The sequence below is a fragment of the Microtus pennsylvanicus genome, chromosome 12 (assembly GCF_037038515.1).
Source record: "Microtus pennsylvanicus isolate mMicPen1 chromosome 12, mMicPen1.hap1, whole genome shotgun sequence".
Taxonomy (NCBI): domain Eukaryota; kingdom Metazoa; phylum Chordata; class Mammalia; order Rodentia; family Cricetidae; genus Microtus; species Microtus pennsylvanicus.
In genome coordinates, this window is record NC_134590.1 from 65,639,505 (window position 1) to 65,664,419 (window position 24,915).

At 40.0% G+C, this 24,915-nt stretch overlaps 1 protein-coding gene across 1 annotated transcript in view; it reads right to left on the reverse strand.

Moving 5' to 3' along the window:
* Nucleotides 1-1,177: 1,177 nt before the first annotated feature.
* The window catches only part of Hormad2 (HORMA domain containing 2), a 93,561-nt gene continuing 69,823 nt past the window's right edge, over nt 1,178-24,915 (reverse strand). The window contains exon 10 of the mRNA XM_075942806.1: nt 1,178-1,282. Coding sequence (XP_075798921.1) covers nt 1,178-1,282 — 105 coding nt within the window. The remainder of the gene's footprint in view (nt 1,283-24,915) is intronic.

Sequence of the window (24,915 nt, forward strand, 5' to 3'; positions counted from 1 at the left end):
TTCTGTGATAGAATCCTAAGAATTTTCCACAGGACTCAGCCCTGACAGTTTGGTTAGGTTCAGTTAAACCATACTGTGTGATAAGCACTCAAATGCGGAGAGCCACACTGCCTTGGAGAAATACTGATCTAAGTGAGAAGAGCAGCAAGTGTGAGATACGACGAGAACGCCCTGCAGGCCTGGCGAATGGCTCAGTGCATAAGGACACTTGCTGCCAAACCTGACGACCTAAATTCAGTCCCCAGAATCCACATGATGGAAGGGGAGAACCAACTCTAACAAGTAGTCCTCTGATTATCACCCATACACCATGGCAAGTAAAACACACACACATACACATGTAAAGCATACACATTTAATACTTATCTATCCCATTTATTAAGTTCAATTATTAAATTCAATGTTACATAAATCATATAACAATTCTTTAACTCATTTATTGTTCATATCACATTAATTGTTAAGCCTATCAAAATTCTTCTAGAATAGGGAGAGGACAAATAGAATCACCTACAAGTTACAGACTGATAAACTCAAATATTTTTTGGAAAATATTCAACATAGGTCTTACAAGGGAACCAAGCTCCTGAATTGTTGCATGTCAGCTGTTTGGGACTAGCCAACAAAACAGGGCCTAGGCCCAGAGCTGAGGAATTTCACAGGGAGGACATCTTGGTCCACATGCTGCTGGTCAACTTTGTGATTGAAGTCAACATGTAAATCACGTCTGGCTAATCACCTCCATGCATATCCTATGCTATTCTGTGCGAGTTTTAATAAATCTATAGAAGGATTCCAACACACAGGTTACAGCAAGTCAGAATATCTCTTAGTAGTCCAGATACCTGGAGAGTTTAATTATGTAAAGAAAAACCCTCTTCTTTAAGAATAGCAACGTATTTCTTTTCAAAATAGCTGCTGTGGTTCTTTTGCAAATACAAAGTCTGTCTCATCTCTAACTTGGCTGTGAGAATGCCATCCCACAGAAGCCCTGGTGATCTTGTTTCCTTCTGGCAAACTGAACCCATGTCCTTCTCAGCAGTTTGGCAGCTTAGTAAACTGAATAAAAAAAGTTGAGCAAAAACTTAAAAAAAGTTTGGTGATAAAAACTTACTTTCCTGTTACACTATTTCATACATGTTTTTGCAGAACAGATGTAGTTAAAGGCACCGAAGTTTCATTTTCTTTTTGGGATGAGGATTTTCACTGGCTCACTGACCTTCCTCTTCTTCCCGGAGCTTTCAAAACTTGACTCAATGTGCACAAAATTCACTCTTTGAATCTGTGAGAATTACCAAAGAGAGGTATAATTCAGCAGAGATGTGACATCTACACAAGACATGTAGAAGACAGGAAGACTAAGCGTGCATAATGGATCCAAACCTGCTGCTCTCCTGTGGTCTTGTTTGGCCTGGCACATAACCCTGCTGCCAGTATCAGAATTTGGCATTCCAAGTTTCAGGACTGAAGTCCCCTGGAGGCAGCCAGTTTCTGGGACAGTGTCTTGGCTCTCTCTAGTGAATTCAGCACATCCAACTCTTGAGGGAAGGGTTGTTGATCAAGGTGTGGGGCCAACAAGGTGCAAGTAAGGGTCAAGGGAGATCTAGGGCACTGATTACTTAGAGGCAGACATAATGTAAATCCCTTTTTCAACTAGCAGAGAATACAACCTTGTCTTTTCTGAAACTGTTTAGACAAAGGCTTACAAAGGACAGTGACTCCTTCAGCTGCAGAAAAGGATATATTATTGATTACAGGGGAGCTGATCAGTGAATTATTACTAATCATCAACAATAAGACAATTTTAGTGAAGATCTTAGGGCTTATTTTTGCTCAACTGAATGAGTAAGTGGAGGTATATATGTTCTGCCAGACAACCCCTGATGCCTGGAGTTCCAAGAAAGGTATAAAGGGCATTGTATATTATTCAGCTGCTAGAAAGGAATAACGTCCCCCACCCCCACATCTTCTGGTGCTGTGGAAGGAAAATGTAATCCAGTATATTTTAAAGCCAGACTTCTCAGTCTCCAACATTATCCCTCTTTTCTATTGTAGTAGATGCAGGTTATTATTGATACAGTATAACTGTTGACAGAGATTGCTGCCCTGCCCTATCCCGTAGCCATTCAGCCCCAAAGAAACACACAGAAATTTACATTAATGATAAACTGATTGGTCTGTTAGCTCAGGCTTCTTATTAACTAATTCTTACATCTTAAATTGGCCCATTATTCTTGGGCCATGTGGCTTGGTAACTTTATGAGTGAGGCAGTCCCATCTTGCTTCCTCTTGGTCTGGGTGATAACTGCAGACTGCATCTTTCCTCTTCCCAGAATTTGCCTGTTCTCATCACCCCACCTCTATTCCCTGCCTGGTCGCCCCTCCTATCCTTCCTGCCTGGCTACTGGCCAATCAGTGTTTTATTAAAATACAAGTGACAAATCTTTACAAAGTACAAGACCATTGTCCCACAGCATTTCCTGATGGCCCATATGTCTGAGTTCTACGTCCAGAACAACCTCAAGACTGCTGACCGAAATGATCAAGCCTCACAGGATGGCTTTAATTTCTCATCCTCTTGTCTCCATCTCCCAAGTTTTGACATTTCAGGTGTATATCACTACAGCTAGCTGATGTATTGAACCTGAGCCACATCTCTAGCCTTGCTGTATTTTTAAACATACAGTAGTTCTTAAGGTGTTTCTTAGCTAAGCATGTTGGCTCATATCTCTAACCCCAGTTCTTGAAAGATTGTAGGATTATTGTAAATTTAAGGCCACCTTGGACTTCAGTGTCTCATAGAGAATAAAACTTAAATCACAAAATTCACATGGGCCTGAAAAAACTCACTTTCTGCTGTGCAGTACTTCACTAGTTTCCATTGTTAATTTAGTAACATTCTCTGCTTAAGAAGCCTAAGAACAGGATTTGCCTTATGCACAGATAAGACAGCCACCCGATCTGCAGTATTTAGATAGCATTGTGAAAGGTCTTTTCTTTGTAAATGACTGTTATACTTCCCTGTATATTCATTGCCTTAAAAATGCTTTTTATTTGAATATTGTTCCATCTTTTTCTCTTTAACTGTCTTTTCTGTTTTCTATCCCCCACCCCAGTGACTTTATTATCTCCTGGAATCAATTACATTTCATAAGCAGCAAGCCCCTATAGTTAAGCGTTCAATGTAGATCTCTTCTAAACCCCACACTTGCATGTATATCTAACAGCCCACTATAAGTCTCTACATAGTCATTCCAAAGAAAACCCAACCATACTATGTCTTAGATTGGAATTCATCACCTGCTTCTATAAGCCTTCTTCCAATCTTTGTTTACACCTAAGGTATTCAAGTTAAAAGTCTGAGATTGGGGAAAAGCTCATGAGGCCTCAACCCTAGGCAATGAACTAAAGGTTACTAAGGGATACTGAGTGGGAGAAATAGTCTTCCCCAGGGAAGAGTACACCAACTGGTTATCCAATACCAAATGGTCATCCCTGAAAACACACATACAAGTAACATTATATGTACTGATCAAGCTGTCTTTATATATTTAAGACTCTATCACCCCACACACATACCCCCACACCCTCACACCCCACCATGCATTCATGTGCCTAATGGCAAAGAAAAAGACAGCATGAATTTGAAAGAGAGCGAATGGGGCAAGAGAACGTCTGGAGGAAGAAATGACACAATCATATTCCAATCTAAAAAAAGAACCCTAAATTAAAAAAAAATTGTGATTCAACCATGGCCACCTTGTCATTCTCACTCTGATATATTAAATCCTGTTGATTTTATCTTAACAGTGCTCAAATCCATCTGTGTGGCCAACAAAAACAAACTCGATGGCATTTTTATAAACTTTTTGTCTCATACTGCTTTGAGCTATTTTTTGTCTGGTTGGTTTTTTGCTTATATATTATGATTTCTGATTTTGTGTTTCTGTGGTTTTGTATGTGTGTTTGTTTTTTGGTTTGTTATCTAAAGAAAGGACGGACTTTGAGTTGAATGGTTAGGGAAGTGGGGAGGAAGGGGGAGGGGAATGCATGATCAGAATATATTATATGAAAAAATTTTCCACCCATCTGTGTCTTTCTACTATATCTAATTTAGTGCAGGCCAATGTCATTTCTTCCCATTTACAGTTGCTGTTTGGCTAACCTACTCTTCAGTCTTCAATATAAGCAGTGTTGTATCCATCTCATCTGACCAGTCATTCTTCTGTATCATTATTCACTCCTAACAAGTCCCCACTCACCAGGATGAAGCTCAGTGTTTTCCTGCCTCGGCCCTTCTCTACAGCTTCCACTTGCCCTCATGCAGATCTCCAAATGTGCCCTTCTCTCCCTTCAGACTCTGCCTTTATGCTCAGTCCTATTATTTTCTCTTCCTTTCATCTGGCACATGGTAGCCCTACAGCTTCTACTATCTTCCTTGCCATCCCGACAGCTGTACTGTGTTCTTACCCCTTTGTAACATTTACTACAAAGAATTACCAGTCCTTCTTACCAGTCTTCCTCCCAGTCCTTGTGATAAGAAACAATATTTTAGTCATCTTTGCATTCTTAGTTTCTAGCCTCAAGCAGGAACCCTTTAATTAATCCCTGAATGGAATGGACACATGCAATACTGAAATTGACCAACTGAGTGTGTGTGTGCATTTGTGTTTTTGGAGGTATACATGTATGTGTGTGTATATGTACCATCCATCTTGTTTGTCTTTGAGGCAGGGTCTCTTACTGGCCTAAAGCTTATTGATTAGGCTTGTCTGGCTGATCAGCAAGTCCTATAGGGATCTGCCCATTTCTGCCTCCTGAGTCCTGGGATTATAAGCACATACACCATGTATGGCTTTTATTATTATTATTATTATTATTTAACAAGTGGGTTCTGGGGATTAGACTAAGGTCTGTGTTTGACAAGACTTGTACTGAATGAGATATCTCCCAGTCTTTGAAACTGATGTTTTAGCCAGGCACTAGAATAATATATCTAGTAATATAAAGAAAATAATCAAATCAATTTTCAGGATTAAGCTTTGTGAAGAGTCATTAAGCACATGATTACAATATAATACAATGCTATATTATCCAAACAGACATCCATCCTTTCAGCAATTACTGTCTATGACACAAATCTAAGTGAACAAGAGTGATAAAAGTCCCTGTCCCATGGATTGTGTAATCTGATTACATTACTTTTTGGCTTAGTAATTTCCAATGGCATCACTTCAGTTTGGCTGTCTGCTTGGAAGTAATGCTTCTTTACAACTCCTGTTTCCTCAGGAAAGTGTTCACAGTGCTACACACTTTGGCAGGCCAGGTGAGAGCTTACTGGACCCCTTGAGTGAGTATCTCCTCACTTCTCTGGTCATGTCTGAAATGCAACCTTGTGCTTTGATTTCATACCCCGCTCCCTTTTGATTCTAGTCCTTTGCATGTGATACTTCATCCTAAAATACTTTTTCTTATATCTTCACTTGTAGGTTCTGACTCTGATGAAAAATTATTTCACCAAAGAAATTTTGTCCATCCCTGTGATATCACTACAGACATATATCTAGTTTTCTAGTTTCTAGCTACTAATTAATGCCTCAAGGCATGCCACAGAAACTCAAATCTTCCGTCTTTCTCTGACCTTTTTCTGATAGTAGATGATAGGTAAATAACAGTAGATATTATCTTCATTTCAGACAGTGATCTGTCTCATAACTGGAAGCTGCATAGAGAGGTCAACAAGACTGAACGAAGACATAATAGTCTCCTTCATCTAGTCTGTTAGCATTATATTCCCAAATGAGCCCTTGAGGTTCCTGACCCATAGAGAACATGCAAGCTTTGTGCCCCTTCTCCTATACTCCACCATGTGCACCTTCTAATACCCTTTATAAACATAGTGTGTCCCCATGAATTCTATGAGCCATTCAAACAAATTATTTGAACTTCAGGGAGCTGTGGGAATCATAAATTGTGCCAATGGGTCAGGGGCACAGGAAAAAGAAGTATCTGTACCTTGCAACTGGTATCTGAAGTGTGTGTGCTTGGGGGCTCAGGATTCACTTTACATAGACAGTGTCAGAATGGAATTGAGTTAGAGGACACCAGATTGGTTAGAACAAGCAGAAATGATAGCTTGCTTTTTGGTGAAGAGAAATCCTCATACCTTTCAAGTCACAACAGTCTTCTGCATTGGAGCTGGGAGATGGCTTAGTGGGTAAAGTACCTGCTGCTCAAGCATAAAGTCCTGAGTTCATGTCTCCAAGCACTCATGTAAAAGCGGGGTACAGTAGTAACATCTATAACCCCAGTTCTGGGTGAGGGTCAAAGAAAGGTGGATTGCTGGAGCTCAATGGTCTGCCAGTCTGGCTGAACTGGTGAGCTCCAGGTCCTAATGACACTGTCTCAAAAAATAAATTGGAGAGTAACTGAGGAAGGCACCAGATATTGACTTTTAGCATGCATGTGCACACACAGAGAGGCACACATACATATACATGTATCCTGGAACACATATGAACACATACACACATATAATGTACACACATACACAGAAAAGGGGGAGAAGTCTTGTGTTGAGGTGTGAAAGCAAAGAAAAATAGTTTGCTTTATTTAAACAAACACAATCCCAATCAAGTTAGGTTTCACCAAACATACAATCTATAGAATTCTAGATTAGAAACATGCCGTTTTTGTCACATTTGAATCAGCAACATCTAGGAAGTGCCCTGAATGTATAAGAGACTAAAGAATGAATGAATCTGGGCTGGAGAGATGGCTCAGTGGTTAAGAGCATTGCCTGCTCTTCCAAAGGTCCTGAGTTCAATTCCCGGCAACCACATGGTGGCTCACAACCATCTGTAATAAGGCCTGGTGCCCTTTTCTGGCCTGCAGACATACACACAGACAGAACACTGTATACATAATAAATAAATACATATAAAAAAGAATGAATGAATCTTCAAACAGCACCATGTTTGCAATGTAGAAATGTAGCAGAGGCATCAAGTGAGTGCAAGATGATGGACCTGCATACTGTTGTGATCAGGTGATAACTTGAGTGGCAGTGGAGATGTACAGAAGTCAAACTTGAGATAAATAATTAGAAGCCAGAAGATTGGTCGCTGCATGTGATGGTAAAAGAGATTTGGAACATCAGCAATAACCATAGGCTTCTAGTTTGCTTAATGTATAAACGAAGGTGATATTCTCTAAACTAAAAACAATGGGGATTTTAAACCTGGTGAGAATAGAGAGAGTACCTACAAAATTTCCACAGGGACATATTGAACAGAAATAAGCAGAGGTTTGAGTATCAGGAGAAAACTCTGATTTAGAGATGTAAATCTGAGAGTCAGCTGCCTGAATAATTAAGGCCCTGGGTGTGGAAGTGTTTGCTTATTAGGAGAGCAGAGCGTGAGAAGGAAAAGGGATCAGGACACAGCCTTAAGGAATCCCAACATTTGGAAATTAGCCGGTAAAAGGAGCCAATAAACAAGACCGAGGGAGGAAACTGCCAGCAGACTGTCAAGAAACCCAGGGGAGAGCGATGCTGAAAAGGAGATGGAGAAAATAGAAAGGGGGTGGTCGGCATTATCAAGTGCCGCTGAGAGTAAAGGGTGATCAGGACCCCAGATCAGGACCCAGACTACTGGGTGCACTGGATTGGTCCGAGTAGAAGTCATCTGAAAAGTGAATCAATAAAAAAAAAACAATAAAACTTTATGAAAGCCAAGAGCCTGGGGAATAAGGAGAACAGAGGAAAGATACTGATTTGTGTCGTGAAGAATGGGCAGCCGTTTGCCAGGCTGCAGGTGGCAGAGACAAAGGAGAGGTCACTTGCAACAGAGTTCAGCAGATTTAAAGTTGCTGAGTTATAAAAAAAACAAGGAAAGAAAAAAAAAGACAAGAAAAGTATATGGGACAGTGAGAAATGTCCCTCTATAAGAGCAGCTCTCAGGGCTAGGTTTTATATATCCTCCAATTATTACTCAATATTATGTTAGTATAAATTAACTTATCAAATAATCTCCAGGTGTCAGCCAACTGGAGCCAGGTCTTTCAGGCTTTGGAAAGAAAACGATATATTTCCATATGCAAGAGAGAGCAGTTCAGGCCACGGTAATTGCCCTGCATCAGGATGTAGACCTGCATGGGGAACCAAGGGATGGGCTGTTCCAGGCATGCAGGAAATACAGAGAACTTTACATGCTTTGGGTGAGAATGCAATGAATTTTGTTTACTCTAAACTCATTATTCAGGTCAGATTTGGCAAAAAATGTTTTTTCTATAAAATGTTATTTCTCTGGTGTGAATTCATAACCAAGCCTTAACTACAAATTCTCTGTCATTTCCCAAGTTAATAAGTTCTATAGTCCAGAGTTTGTGCCCCTATAAGGAAGTTGCAGCATTGATATCAGTTTGATTCTTCTCCCATTTATCTTTCTGGCATCATGAAAAGATTAACAGTAATTTAAAAATAAATGATATTAGCATACAAGTAGGTCGTGTTAACATTATAATGAATGTACAGTGTCAAGGCAAATGCTTACAGAGAACACTTATCTCTAACTTCAGGGGAGCTATGGAAATGCCGATGTGTTACGGGGCCTTAGGAAAGCTTTGTTCATTTGTTTAATTTCTTGATATTCAGAAAAGGATTCTGAACCAAGACTAGTTTTATTTAGGAGATTAATGTGTATTCTTCATAGCGCTTTAACTAGATAATTGCATTTACCTCAAGAAGCTGTTATATAAATTATCTTTTCATGTTCCCTAAGGTAAAAGTCTCACAATGAACTCAGGTGTGGTGGGTATATGTCTTTAATTCCAGAACCACTGTCCCTAGAAAGGCAGATATCTGTGAGTTCAAAGCCAGGGCCTACATAACCTGTTTCAGGACAGCTAGAGCTACATAGTGAAACCCTGTCTAAATAAGTAAAGTTTTATAATGACTGAATCTGATAAACGCTGTTTGAGAACTCTTTCTGTTGCAGACACTGTGCTAAGTACTATAGAGCCAAAGGTGATCAAAATGCACCCTATGTCCTTAAAGAGATCCTGGGAGGAAAAACAGACAGGATGGATAATATAACAGCCATGTTTAAGGCCGGACAGTGTTGGCGCACACTTTTAATCCCAGCACTCAAGAGACAGAAGCAGGCAGATCTCTGTTCAAGCCAGCCTGGTCTACAGAGCTAGTTCCAGGACAGACTGGGCTGTTACACAGAGAAACCCTGTCTCGAAAAACAAAAATAAAACAACAACAAAATGTTCCAAAAAGATCTTAATCATTTTTCTTCTGGAGACATAAAGCTTGAACTAAGAATTACAAGTAGACAGACACTCACCAGACAAATGGCACAGGAAAGAGGGTTGCAAAGGTGACATTCTAGACAGAAGGAACACAAGCACAGGAAGGGATGAGGGCAATGGACTGCAAACACCCTGAAATGGTGTGTAGACAAATGGTTCCCAAAGCTCATCAGTTTAGACAGATATCTAGGTCAGTATTGTGAAGGGTGATGGGAGAGGTTGAGCTGAGAAGCAATGGCACTACTTCAAAGGAGAAGTGATCTGCAAAAGCAAGAGTAGTAGCAAGGTTACCGGGGGAATACTGACAGGCCAGAAGGGTAAGGTGAGAATGAAAGCCTAAACTTAAGCCCTACTTGGACCTACCTGTTCACTGGAACCAGCACAAGGATGGAAAAGCAAAGAATGAAAAAAGGACAAAGTAGCTGTGTCTGGTAGCGCTACTGACCACGGTGAGAGACAGAGACAGCTAAGGGTATAGGAGCTGTGAACAGGGTGACTAGGATGGGTGGGAAAAAACCGAGTGCATTTTCAAGATTCTGAGTGGGAGATGAGATATCCCAAAGAAAGACACCCGTAAAAGTGAAATAAGTGGTAGAGGAGACTGTACCAGCAGGACACACTGAAAGAAGTATTCAGACAAAGGAAGGGAGAGTGTTTTCTGACATTTGGAAGAAAAGAGATAAAGTGGATTTATAGATTTTTCTCTTCCTCTTCCTTCTCCTCTTCCTCTTAACAGGTCACTTTGACTAGAACTTGCCATCGGGTAGGCCCTTAACTCACGGAGATATGCCCTCTGCCTACAATGCAGATACTTCTTGATTGATCATGGAGTTTTATTATGACAAATCTGCTATTATGCTGAAAATATACTAAGGTAAAATGTATTTAAAACACCCAAGCTAATGAATGTCTCAGCTTAGCAGCACACTACACTATAGAATATCAGTTGACCGTGGTCAGCCGAGAGCGGTGGCTTATGGCCCTGTCCGGCATCACACAAGAATGCAGGCAAAGGAGGCAATAAAAGACTTGTGAAAATAATGTTCAGGTGACTTAGGACTCAGATAGTTTTAAGATATATCACTTCCAGCCTACTTCCATCTCTCTGGGACTCACTTAGCCTCCTGGTGCTAACACAAGGTCCCCCTAGTTTTTCCCTACCACCCCTTTCTAGCACATCTCCATTCCTTCGTGACTCCACATTAATCCACAGACTGGTGCCCTATAAGGGACTGACAGTCCCATCCTTGGCTTTATCCTCCTTCCCCTCCTCTATTCCAGTCTCTGCATACTACTCTTAGACCTGCTGCTGCCTGATTGCCTGGGCCCCCTCTCCCTGCTCACCTCTTTCCCCTTTGGACTTGGCCTCTTGGTATGGAGTTAGGGTTCCCTAGTTCTTCCTTGCTGCCCCTTTCAACCTTTCTTTCTAGCCCATCCCCATTCCTTTGTGACTCCCTGGGAATCTGCAGAACTGCTTTGTCTAACAAAGACTCACAGCTGCCATACTTGGCTGGGACTCGGGGACACCTATTGCTGATACACTTGACTGGGACCCTGATTGGGGCAACAGCAACCAAGGATAGAAACCCATCCATCAAAGGCTACCCACCCATCGATGGTAAGACCATATATCTACATCAAGAAACACCTCAAACATAACTACAGATGTCTAGATTCTAGTGCTGTGGGATATCTTTCTGCACGCTATGAATATGTGTTGATTTCATTGGTTGATAAATAAGTTTCTTTGGTCTATGACAAGGCAGGATGGAGCCAGGTGGGAAATGCAAGCAGAGATACAGGAGAGGAAAAGTGGAATCTGGGAGACACCTTCCAGCTGCCAAAGGAACAACATCCCAGCAGACAAGTAATGCTATGGCCATATGGCAATACTTTGATAAATAGAAATGGGTTAATTTAAATGTAAGAGCTAGCTACTAATAAGCCTGAGCCATCAGCCAAACATTTGAAATTAATATCAAGCCTCTGAGTGGTTATTTTAAAAGCAGCTACAGGACCAGGCAGGATGAACAACCAAGACAATATACCTCCCCAGAAGACAGCAACTATATTGTAACAGTCCCCAATAAAAGTGATTTAGCTGAAGCACAAGACAAGAACTTCAAAATAGCTATTAGGAATATGTTCAAGGACCTTAACAATATGACAAATAAATGTCTTGATGAAGACCATGAAAATTAAATATGAAAACAACATAAATACATAAAAATAGAACTCAACAAAGAAATAGAATCGCTAAAGGACAAACTTAAATAAAACTCAAAATGAAAATCTCAGGAAACCTAGCAAAAACCTCACAGGGAAGCCTCACTAAGAGATTAAAAGTCATAGAAAAGAAACTTTCAAGTCTTGGAGACAAAGTAGAAGAAATAGGTGTCTCAGTCAAAGAAAATGTTAAATCTAAAAAAAGTTCAGGCACAAAACATCCAGGAAACATGGGACACTATGAAAAGACTAAACCTGTAGATAATAGAGGAAGAAGAAAATCAGGTCAAAAGCATAAAACAATTTAAATAACAGCATAGAAAAAAATTTCCCCAATATAAAGAGATACTCAATAAGGCATAAGAGGTATAGAAAACACCAAATAGAACCAGAAATGAAACTTCTCACAACACATAATATTCAAAACACTAAATGTACAGAAGAAAGAAAGGATTTTAAAACCTGCAAGGGAAAAAGGCAGGCTCATTAGAATAACACTTGACTTTCCAGTGGAGACTTTGAACACCAAAGGGGCCTAGACATATGTCTTATGAGTTTTCAAAGACCACAGATGACAACCCATACTACTATACCCAGCTAAGCTTCCCATTACAATTGATGGAGAAAGAAAATAAGCTTCGTGATTAAAGATAAATTTAATCAATTTCTGCCCACCAATCAAATTTTACAGAAGGCACTAGAAGGAAAACTTTAATCCAAAGAAAAGGTTAACAACACCCAATAGGACATAAACAACAAGTAATCACAGAACAAATAATCAAAAAAAAAGAGGAGGGGGCAAACATACCACCACAACAAAATAACAGAAATTAATACACACTGCTCTGCTCAATATTAACTCTCAATAATAACTATCTCAATTCCCTAATAAAAAGACATAGAAAACATGATCCAACTCTTTGCTCCATCCAAAAGATACAGAAAGAGAATCCAAATCAGAACAATAAAAGATATAAAGGCAGACAGTACAAGAGACACCAAGGACATTCTGAGAAGCATAAGGATATACTTTAAAAATCTACATTTCATCAAACTGTAAAACCTAAAAGAAAAAGATGAATTTCTTGATATATAATAAAAAAGTAAACAATTATACATACTTATAACCCCAAGTGAAATAGAAGTAATCAACACTAAAAATCTCAGGGCCAGATGGATTCTGCAAAGAATACTACCAAACTTCAAAAAGAACTAATGCCAATCCTCCTCAAATTATTCTGCAAATTACAAACTGAAGAACCATTTACAAATTCTTTCTATGAAGCCACTGTTACCCTCATACTAAGACCATGAAAGGCCCAGTTTCTGTACAGCAAAGGGCACCATCATTCAAAGCATCAGACTACCAAATGGGGAAAAATCTTCACCAACTATACACTTGATAGAGGGCTAGTATCTCTAGAATGTACAAGGGACTGAAAAACAAAACAAATAACCCAATTAAAAATGGGGTATATGCCGGGTAGTGGTGGCACACGCCTTTCATCCCAGCACTTGGGAGGCAGAGGCAGGCGGATCTCTGTGAGTTCGAGGCCAGCCTGGTCTACAAGAGCTAGTTCCAGGACAGGAACCAAAAGCTATGGAGAAACCCTGTCTTGAAAAATCCAAAAAAATAAATAAATAAATAAAATAAATAAATAAATAAAAATGGGGTATAGATCTAAATAGAGAGTTCTCATCAGATAAAACACAAATGACTGAAAAACACTATTAAAAAGTTCAGCATCATTATTCATCAGGGAAATGAAAATCAAAACTAATTTAAGATTTCATCTTTCTCCAGTTGAATGGCCAAGATTAATAAAACAAATGGCAGAAATTGGTGGTAAGAGTGTGGAGAAAAGGGAACACTCACTGATTCACTGCTGGTGGGAGTGCTCACTGGTTCAGGCACTATGGAAATCAGTGTAGAGGTTTATCAAAAAGTTGAAATTAATCTACTACAAGATCAAGCTATCCTACTCTTGAGTGTCTTTCCAAAGGACTCTCCATCTTACTGCAGTGACACTTGCTCATCCTTGTCCGTTGCTCTATTCACAATAGCTAGAGTTGGGAGCAACCTGGTATCTATCAGCTGATGAATGGATAACGAAAATGCGATGCATCAGCAAAATGTGCTGTTATTCAGCTGGTAAGAAAAATGAAATTTGCAGGTAAATGAATGGGGCTAGAAACAATCAACCCCAGTAAGGTAACCCAGACACCCCAAAACAAATGATTTTTTTATAGGTGTAGGTTAGCTTTTAAGCTTTGGATATGTGTATTTCAATTAGAATGATCACACAGATTAGGTAGCAAACCCTGTCTTGAAAAGCCAAAATAAATAAATAAATGAATGAATGAATGGGAAGCTAGGAGTAAATGGGGGAAGAAATAAAAGGCAGGGTAAAGAGGGGAATATGGGGAGAGATAACTAACAGCAGAGCTTTTGAAGTCATATGGTCGCCCACTACCATAGAAGCTTCCTATATATAATATAAAGTTAAATGAAATCACCATATAATGGCAGAGACAATGTCCCAACTAGACATTTTATACCACCATATGGTTATTTACCATTTGTATTATCATCTTTTGTAAACTGTTTATTAGACTATTTATTGGCCAGTTGTTTGAGTTCTTAATTAGGTTTTAAAATTTTTTTAGTTGTTTGGGAATTTGATTCAATGTTATTTGGTCATTTTTACCTTTGGTTCCCAGACCAATCCCCTCTCCCTGCCCACACAAATCTGTGTTCTCTCTCTTCTCTTCTCTTCTCTTCTCTTCTCTTCTCTTCTCTTCTCTTCTCTTCTCTTCTCTTCTCTTCTCTCTCTCTCTCTCTCTCTCTCTCTCTCTCTCTCTCTCTCTCTCTCTCTCCAAGTCTAATGTGTGCTGCCCATATACTCTTGGGTGTGTGGCCATCCACTGCGGTGGCCAATCTATTAGGAGTCACATCCTTGAAGAAAACTGATTCTTCTCCTAGAAGCTATCTATGGTCAATATCTTAGACATAAGACTTCACGTTTTAATCCCTCTCAGTGCCGGGATTTTGTCTAGGACTTATGCATGCACAAATGATTTCAGTTCACATGCGCAACTGCTCTGTCATATCCAGAAAACATCCTTGAAGTCATCTGTAACCTCTGACTCTCACAACCTGTTCTAGTGCTGTGAAGAGACACCATGACCAAGGCAACTCTTCTAAAAGAACATTTAATTGGGGGCTCTCTTACACTATCATCATGGCAGAAAGCATGGACGTACACAGGCAGATATGGAGCTGGAGAAGGAGCTGGGAGTTCTACATCCTGATGTAAAGGCAGCAGGGAGAGAGACTCAGCCTGGCATAGGTTTTTGAAACCTCAAAGCCCACCCCCAATGACATACTTCCTCCAACAAGGCCACACTTTCTAATCCTTCTAATTCTTCCAGAGTTCCACTCCCTGGTGACTAAGCTTTCAAATATATGAGCCTACAGGGGCTTTTCTTATTCAAACCACCTCACATCTGTTCACTCCATCTTCTGCAATGACCCCGGAGCCTTGGGAGGAGGGGATGTGATGTAATGCCTCATTTAGTGCTGAGCATTCCAGTCTCTCATTCTCTGCACCTTGACTTCTGTCATCCCCTGAGAGAAGTTTCTCTGATGAGGGTTGAAATATGATGAATCCATGGGTATAAGGACAAGTCCTTAGGAGCTAGTTTAATATTATGTCTATTTAGCAGAATGATGGTGGTGGGTTCTCCCTTAGGACCTGTGACCTTTTTAGCTACAGATTTTAGCTTCCATAATGGTGCCAGGTATGGATTTCATCTTGTGGAATGAGCCTTAAATGCAAGAAAAAAAGTGGCTACTCCCATGACATTCAGGTCATTTATTGTACCAGTGAGCATGTCTCTCTAGGCCACAACAGCTGAGTAAACCTGATGTTCACTTTTCTCCTCCAGTAGCACGTGGAGTGCCTTCCAGCACGATGAAAGCTAGCCAATACGGATGAAGATCTCAGGTCTGTACCAGTTTGATTTCTCTATGATCCATGACACAAGTACACAGTGTCTTCAGCAATATGGCCTTACCATCAAGTTCTGGAAGGTAACCAAGAGTACTGGCAAGAACCTGTAATGTTTGGGATTCTATGTACCCTTGCTAGCTAACAACTACAAAAGTGGAACACTCTTAACAACTTTTAAGAGGAAACTAACATCTAGCAATGTGCTTTTTCTTAGCCTGTGGTATCTAGTAGGAGCATTATTGCCCTGGCATAGAGTAAGTCTTTTAACTATTTTTATATATGTGTATGTATTTATTTTAGGAAGCATCTACAGTAGTAGGTTTCCTTATGATTCTTCCAAAAGTCTTCAGTGTTAATCTTTATCCATATTCCTTCTCTGTCCTCCCACCCCCACCATATTTAGCCTTTCCTGTTCCATATTACTCCTTTCATATCATTGCAGTCTATCTCCCCTCCCCTTGGAACTGCCCCCCAACTACATTCTATCCTCCTCCCTTAGAAGCCTTCCATGTCTCATTATTAGCTTCCTGACCTTTGTGAGTATTCCAAATGAGACATAGATATTTGAAGATTCAAAAGATAACATCCACAAACGAGAGAAGTCATTCAGCATTTGTCTTTCTGTGTCTGGGTCACTTTAGTAAAAATGATGATTTTCAGCTCTATCTACTACTTGTGAATTTTGTGATTTCATTTTTAGCAGTCAAACAACATTTCATTGTGCAAAATACCAGCACTGAGAAGGAGAAGTGGACACAAAGACCCACCTCTAGCCAAGAAGCTGCTTGCAATTGATACCTGTTGACAAAAAGAAAATTAGTTTTCTCCAATGGCAAAACCAATATTCTTCCAGGTTCCATTTTGTGTGTGTGTGTGTGTGTGTGTGTGTGTGTGTGTGTGTGTGTGTGTTTGCTTTTAAAGAATAAATACATGCAGTTGGGTACAGGATCTCAGAGGAGTTGGGGAAGAGAAAATAATATAATCAAAATGTATTATATAAATTTAAGTACAAATTTAAAAAGTCCATTGTTAAAATGTACCACATTTTATCCATTCCTTAGTTTTAACTCCTTTTATATGTGTTTATGCATCTATTTTAGGAAGCTTCTACCATAGTAGGTTTACTTACACCTTGTTTCAAAAGTTTCTAGTATTCCTTATCTTTCCTCATATTCCCTCCTGTTTCCATTTCCTGGCTATTGTGAATGCAGCAGCAATGGTCCTGGATGAGCTAAGTATCTCTATAGTAAGATATAGAATCCTTTTGGGAGTAGATACAAGAATGGTATAGCTGAATCATGGGGCAGATTTCTAGCTTTCTGAGGAACTTCCACACTGATGTCCATAGTGGCTGTACCAGTTTGCACTCCCACCAGCAATGAATAAGTGTTTCCCTTTGTTTATATCCTTATTCCTTGTGTTGCTTTTTTTCAACTTGACACAAATTGTAAGGGAACCACAATTTTGAGATTATCTCCTTCAGACTGGCCTGTGTGCATGTCTGTGGCAGGGGGTATTTTCTTTCTGCTAATTGAAGTAGGAATACCCAGTCTTCTATGGGCAGTACCATCTCCAGGAATGTAAGCTTTAGCTATATAAGAAAATTAGCTGTGTGCTCAGTGGTTAAAAGCACTGGCTGCTCTTCCAGAGAACTTGGGTTTGATTCCCAGCATCCACATGGCTCACAACCATCTATAACTCCAGTTTCAGAGGATATGACACCCTCTTCTGAACTCCCTAGGTACTACACACATATGCACAGACATATAGGCAGGCCAAAACACCCATACACATTGAGTACAAATAAATAAATCTAAAAAGTAAACAGTAGTTATATAAGCCAGAGGAAGCAAGCTAGTAGGTAGCATTTCTCTGTGGTATCTGATTCAGTTTCTGCCTCCAGCTCTGGCCATGGCTTCATTTGATGATGGATTGTAACCTGTAAGCTGAAATAAATCCTTTCCTTTTGGTTATGGTATTTACCACAGAAAGAAAACTAGAAAATTCCTCTTTTACAGATGTGGAGACTGACGATCAGAGGATTGACAAGGCATATCCTATCTACTTCACACATTTAGTAAATATAATCCAGGTCTCCTGATATCAAACTCAGTGTTCCTTATAATTTACTCCTTCAATCCAAAAGGAGGGAAACAAAGGTAGGGCATTTTAGGAGAGGTCATCAGAACTCTATGTTAGGGCTTCCAGGCTGCTACAGGGGATCACTCCTTTCTTGAGCATAGTCTACTGTGACCTAAACACAGATGAAACAGAATTACTACTCTTATTTTAAACCCAAGTTTTCCTTATGACTCTTAAATTTCTGTTCATCATTTCCCTGTCATCAAAATGGTGTACACAGCATTCTTGTAATGAGTAAATGGAATGGCACAGATAGAATGCCTAAAAACAAAACAAAACAAGACAAAAGAAAACAAAAAAACAGGATCTCACATGTACAAGTCATCCGGTGACTGACAGTTGCAATCACTCTCATTGCCTCAAGACGCTCCAGTGACACTGCATTCCTTGGCAGGCTAAAAACTGGGTCCCAAGAGGTGTCTATCTCCTAAGCCCTGAAATGTGTGACTGTTCCTTTATGTGGGAAAGGGAAGTACAGAGATGCTGATGTCATTAACAATCTAAAGATGGAGAGCGCAGTCTTAATTACCCAGGTGGGTTTAGATGATCATACGTGTGCTTAAAAGAGGGAACATGGAGGGACATGAACAGCGAAGACACTGGTGAGCACACAGGGAGGGTGCAGTGCTATGGCACAAGTCAAAGAAGACCACTGGCTACAGTTCTGCAAAGAGCTGCTCTGTAGAGGCTGTCCGAGTACAGCATACATGCAGAGCTTCCTAAGGATCACAGCGGTAGCAGAGATATAGATACAAATAAATAAGATTCCTTAAGACATGAAGATTACTGTAAAAACAATTGTTCCCAAAAGGAATTATTATATTAACTAATCCTGACCAAAATTCCAATAATATGCATGTTGGACCTTGTTACATGGATTCTAATAACCATACAGAAGAAAGAGACTACTGTAGAAACATTTAAAGAGGAGAATTATAAAGGGAAAGAGCTAAACTTCCACATGCCAAGACAAACCACAAAGTGAGAATTAGAGAATGGTAACAATGTCACAAGAATAGATTAACAGAATAACAACTGTAAAGCATCTACTTGTGTCTAAGAATATGACATTACAGTTTTGTCAGGGCAGAGTAGACTGTTTGAGTGGTTATCAATACAGGGAAAGTCTTCCTACTAGAAAAAAATTCAGATAGCTTAAAAAGTCAATTTTTTTTTTAAAAAAAGCAAATTAAAAAAATTAAGCTGGGCAGTGGTGGCGCATGCCTTTAATCCTAGCACTTGGGAGGCAGGGGCAGTTGTATCTCTGTGAGTTTGAGGCCAACCTGGTCTACAGAGTGAGTTACAGGACAGCCAACGCGATACAGAGAAACCCTGTCTTGAAAAACAAAACACAAAACACAAAAAAGTGTTAGAAGTAAATATAGAATATTTTGATTATAACTTTAGCATTGAGTGTTTTCCCTTATCTTTTCTTCTCTCCCTCCTCCTCTTTCTCTTTGTCTTTCTTCTCCTCTTCTTTCTTCTATATAGGCTGGCTGTCCTGAAACTCACTCTGTAGACCTGGTTGACCTCAAACTCACAGACATCCCCCTGCCTCTGCCTCCCCACTACTGGGATAAAAGGTGTGCATCACCATGCCTAGTGGGAAGAGTTTCTTATAAAAATATATCAATGAAACAATGGAAATACATCCACATTCAAGGGTTGTAAGACTTGATATTAACAATGTCAATACCATAGATTCAAAGCAACTTCTTTCAAAATTCCAATAATGGGATTGCTCATTATTAAGTGAGATGGCTCAGCAGATAAAGGCTTTGCCGCTGCACCTGATGACCTTGGTCCAATCCCTGGAACCAACAAGGTGGAAGGAAAGGACTGACTGCCAAAAGTTGTCCTCTAAGTTATACATATGTGTCATGGCCTCCTCCCTAATAAACAATGAAAAAAAGCCCAATAATGTTTCTTACATAAATAAAAATAGGACTATTCTAAAATTTATAATGGGGTATAATGGCATAGCTCATAGTGGAGCCTTTCTCTACCATCTGATATGTGCACACCATTTATAGTATAACTCACAATAGCCAAAGTGGAAGCAATCTACATGTCTGTCCTAGTCAGGGTTTCTACTGCTGTACTGAAACACCACACCTGAAGGAAAAAGAGCTATCTGGGGGAAAAAAAAAGATTTATTTGGCTTACACTTCCAAATCACTGTTCATCATTGAAGGAAGTCAGTACAGAAACTCAAACAGGGCAGAAACCTGAAGGCAAGAGCTGATTGCAGAGACCATGGAGGAGTGCTTACTGGTTCACTGGTTCCTCATGGCAGGTTCAACCTGTTTTCTTTCTTTTTTACTTTATTTTATATTTTATTTTTTGGTTTTTTGAGACGCGGTTTCTCTATAGCTTTGGAGCATGTTCGGAACTAGCTCTTGTAGACCAGGCTGGCTTTGAATTCACAGAGATCCGCCTGCCTCTGCCTCCCAAGTGCTGGGATTAAAAATGTGTACCACCACTGCCCGGTTTGTTTGTTTGTTTGTTTTTGTTTTTCGAGACAGGGTTTCTCTGTAGTTTTGGAGCCTGTCCTGGAACTAGCTCTTGTAGACCAGGCCGGCCTTGAACTCACAGAGATCTGCGTGCCTCTGCCTCCTGAGTGATGGGATTAAAGGTGTATACCACCATTGCCCAGCTATTTAGTTTACTTTTAAAAATCATAACTTATTCTAAAACATTACTAGATACTTTTCAATATAAGTCATTTTTTTTTTTTAAAAACCAGGCAGTGGTAGCATATGCCTTTAATCTCAGCGCTAGGGAGGCAGAGGCTGGTGGAAGATGGATCTCTGTGAGTTTGAGGCCAGACTGGTCTATGGAGAGAGTTACAGGACTACACAGAGAAATCCTGTCTTTTTATTTTTTATTTTTTTGAGACAGGGTTTCTCCGTAATTTTTTGGTTTCTGTCCTGGAACTAGCTCTTGTAGACCAGGCTGGCCTCAAACTCACAGAGATCCGCCTGCCTCTGCGTCCCGAGTGCTGGGATTAAAGGCGTGCACCACCACTGCCCAGCGAGAAACCCTGTCTTGAAAAACAAAATAAAACAAAAAACAAATAAAAATTATCTCTCTACTTTCAAATAACTAAGTAATTCATTTTGCATTCTGATGGTAAAGATGGACACACAAAGCATAAAAGCTCTCACACACACATACTTAAGTAGTTATAAAAAAAGAAAAAGTTTGTGTTTGGATTGTAGTATGAATAGAAGAAACCTTCAGGCAATGAATGATAACGATGACGTTATTAGATGTATCACATCTGATATACATTTGTTGACTCTTCTAACAAAAGAAGAGGGTTGGGTGGTGGCACACACCTTTGACCTCAGCACTCAGGAGACAATGCCAGCCAGATCACTGTGAGTTTGAGGCCAACCAGTCTACACAGGGAGTTTCATGACAGCCAGTACCACATATCAAGACTCTGTCTCAGAGAGAAAGAAGAAAGGCTGAAGACAACTGTCAAAAGAGGAGTAGGCACCTAAACAATATTCTTTTTTTAAAAATATTTATTTATTTATTATGAATACAATATTCTGTTTGTGTGTATGCTAGCAGACCAGAAGAGGGCACCAGACCCCATTACAGATGGTTGTGAGCCACCATGTGGTTGCTGGGAATTGAACTCAGGACCTTTGGAAGAGCAGGCAATGCTCTTAACCTCTGAGTCATCTCTCCAGCCCAACAATATTCTTTTTAAAAATATTAAATTATATTTATTGATTGGTGGTAGAGGATATATCAAAATGCTCTTGTGGAGTTCAGTGGACACCATGCAAGAGTAGATTCTTTTTTTCTACTTTGTGGGTCTCAGGGTTTGAATTCAGGTCGTCAGGCTTGGTGGAAAGCACCTTTACCTGCCAAGCCATCTCACTAGTCCTAAACTTAATTTTTAAAAAAAGGATTTATTTATTTTTATTTTTGTGTGTGAGTGTTCTGCCTGCCTGCCTGTATGTATACTAGTACTCATCGAGGCCAGAAGAGAGCACTGGATTTCTTGGAACTAAAATTGCAGACAGTTGTGAGACACCATGTTGGTGCTGGAAACTGAACCTGGGTCGTCTGCAACAGCAGCCAGTGCTCTTAACTGCTGAGCCATCTCTTCAGAGCCCACGTTCAACATTCATATCACAGTTTTTGACACAAAATGAAAGCCAGTCTAGGTAGCTCACCTCCTGATCCTAGCTCTCAGAAAGCAGAGGCAGGAGGATCCTGAGTTCCAGGCAAGACTGGGATATACAGTGAGATCCTGTCTTTAAAAAAAAAAAAGAGCTGGGTGTGGTAGTCCACTTCTTTAATCCCAGCACTCAGGAGGCAAAGGTAGGTAAATCTCTGTAACTTCCAGGCCAGATCCAAGCTAGCTGGGGCTACATAGTGAGATTCTGTCAACTACATATATCCCAAAATTGGAAAAAATACTCAAAAATATTTAAAAAGACGTTCCTAATACAAAATTAAAACAATTATACTTTTTTCTTGATCAAATTTATTAATACATTTAAACCACTTCCTATATAATCAATGAGTTTTCTGCCATTAAGTTTGTTGGGATCTATTTAATTTCCTGTTTAAATTTTTGTATTATTTATCTATTTCTATGTCTAGTGCATTCACGTAGTATGACCACAAAAGCTAATTAGGAAAAGTCTATAGTGGGTCTGTATCCTGGAGTTACCTACCCAGTTACCCTGGTAAGAGACTTATGTCTTGAAATTTTCATTTTCATGAATCTTTGCAGAAAGTACCTATTTAGTTGGGAGTTCTGCTTGGGCTTCCTCCATTCTAAACCTTGCCCCTCACAGAAACCCACCAAGCAGTGGCTCCTCCCACGAAGCTGCTCAAGACCATGCTGACAGGGTATTTAAACTCCAGTCCCTAGACCTGCCAGTGATTTATCTTCCTCCTCCCTCCCGCCTCACCTCTGGGGGTCTTGAGAGTCACTCAAGAGTGCTTGGCTCATTAAACCTGGACTTTTAAGTAAGCTTGATCTGGCTTATTGTGTCAGCGGAGAAAGCCACTATGGGGATACAAAAATACCTATCAGTACCTGTTCTCATTTTTAAGTCATCTGCACAATTAAAAACTGAATATAAATAAAATAAAATTGCTATATAAAATTCATGTTAGTCTTTCCAAACTGTTAATGTAAAACTGTATCAGACCTCGTTACAGTGAGATATGCAAGGCCGAGGGTCAACAGAGATACTCTCGGTCCCTGAGATGGAAGGTTCACTTTTCTCATCTAGCAACCACATGGTTCCCCTAGCTAAAGGAAATAAAAGGGAAGGTAAAGGAGAGAAAGGCAGAAGACTCAAATTTCCTAGCTAAGTGCTATGGTGGTAAGCAGGGCATGGCGGCAGCAAGAGGGCAGGGATTAACACTAGAGCATTTCAAGGTAGTAAGACTTAGAAACCACAAACTCTAACCAACATCTAACACAAATAAAATGAAGAAAGGGCTAAAAAACAGTACAAGCAGTATGCTTTAGGAATGCAGAAGGGCAAGGAATGGAGGGAAGGACTTCATAAATTAGCCTGGAGCTGGCTGAACATGTCTGACAAGATTCTCCTCAAAGTGCACAAGTTTTCCCTGACTCATGAAAACTGAGCTGAGACTATGCCAGAGCAGTGTGCAAAGACTGGGAAGGAAGTCTTTTGTAATCAACATGGAAGGGGAAAGTCTAAGAAAACTTCAAACACACAAATGTAGAAATAACAATAAGAGACCCACTACTGGTCTTCAGCTGCATGTCAGAGAATTTTTGAAGCTTTACTGTCTAGTTAAAATTAGGGCTGCCAGACCTTGTTCTACTCAAGAGATGCCCAGTTACATTTCTGTGTTTTAGGTGTCCCTCAAAGTGTGCAAGATGAATCATCACAGCATGCATGGAATCCTGCTGGAGCAAACATAAGCGTTATTTTGCTGCTGCCGCTGTTTGCACTTTTGAGAATCAAACCCAGGGCCTTACACACAGTAGACAAGCACCCTACCACTGAGCACACTCCTGGCCCTGAACATCAGTTTTTAAAAATACATTCTAATCCCATCACTAAGTTTTTGTTTGGCATACAAAGAAAATCCCTTTGTCTAGCATTTCCTATAACAGGAAATACTGTTTGCAGTATTTTGAAAAGTTCTTTAAAACCTAAGGCTGTTGAATATTCACTGCAATGCAGCAATGCTTCAGAACACAGCTACATTACACACCTAAAGTGTGACATATGTTTTCCAGCCTATAAAGATTTTCCATGATGTGTCTAGGCTGCTCAGTTTCCAGTTAAACACAATTTAGATGCAGGGCCATTTCACATCTAGCATAACTGGGGAGCTGAGTGGAACAGAATTGTTGCAGGGCATGTGACATTTTGACTCTGAGGCTTTCGGGATTTACTGATGCAGACTGGAAAGTTTCCACCAGAGTTTAGAAGAGCATCTCTCATTTTTACCTACTGTCTCTCAATCTAGTACCACGCCCAAAGCCACCCAAGTACTAAGAACGTGACATTAGGATACACAACAGTTTTAAAATGGGATGAGATACGATTTTTTGCCACTATAGTTCACAATTCTGAGTTCTAATAATCCTGCTCAGAAGTTATCTATCCAAGTGAGATGAAGAAATACTTAGCCTTAGTGTCGGCTGTGCTCCTTTCTCTTCTCCATGATTTCCACTAATTGCACTGCAACTGACCTTTTGAGTTTTGACTTTGTGGGTATAGATCTAACTCCGGGAAATTTTTATAATTTACTCAAATTTTTGTGAAAAGTTACCCTTGAGATTTCCACTAAGGTAATGAAAAGTTAACTGAGGGAGTTCTTTGGAGAAGGGAGATATATCTCAGGAGATAGTGCTATAGCACCTCTTTTAAAATGTGTGGGGTGTGTGTGTGTGTGTGTGTGTGTGTGTGTGTGTGTGTGTGTGTTGCATGCTGTTTATGTGGAGGTCAGAGGAGAACTTATAGGAGTCAGTGCTATTCTTTCACCAGGTGGGCTCCAGGGATTGAGTTAACTTGGTAGCATGCCTTCACCTGCTGAGCCATCTCGATGGCCCTCAGTTTTGATTGTTTTACACTGGGTGATTTTTGTTTTTGTTTTGTTTTGTTTTTGTTTTCATTTTTGGAGACAGGTTTCTCTATGTAGCCCTGGTTGTCCTGGAACTCACTTCATAGACCAGGGTGGCCTCAAACTTGTAAGA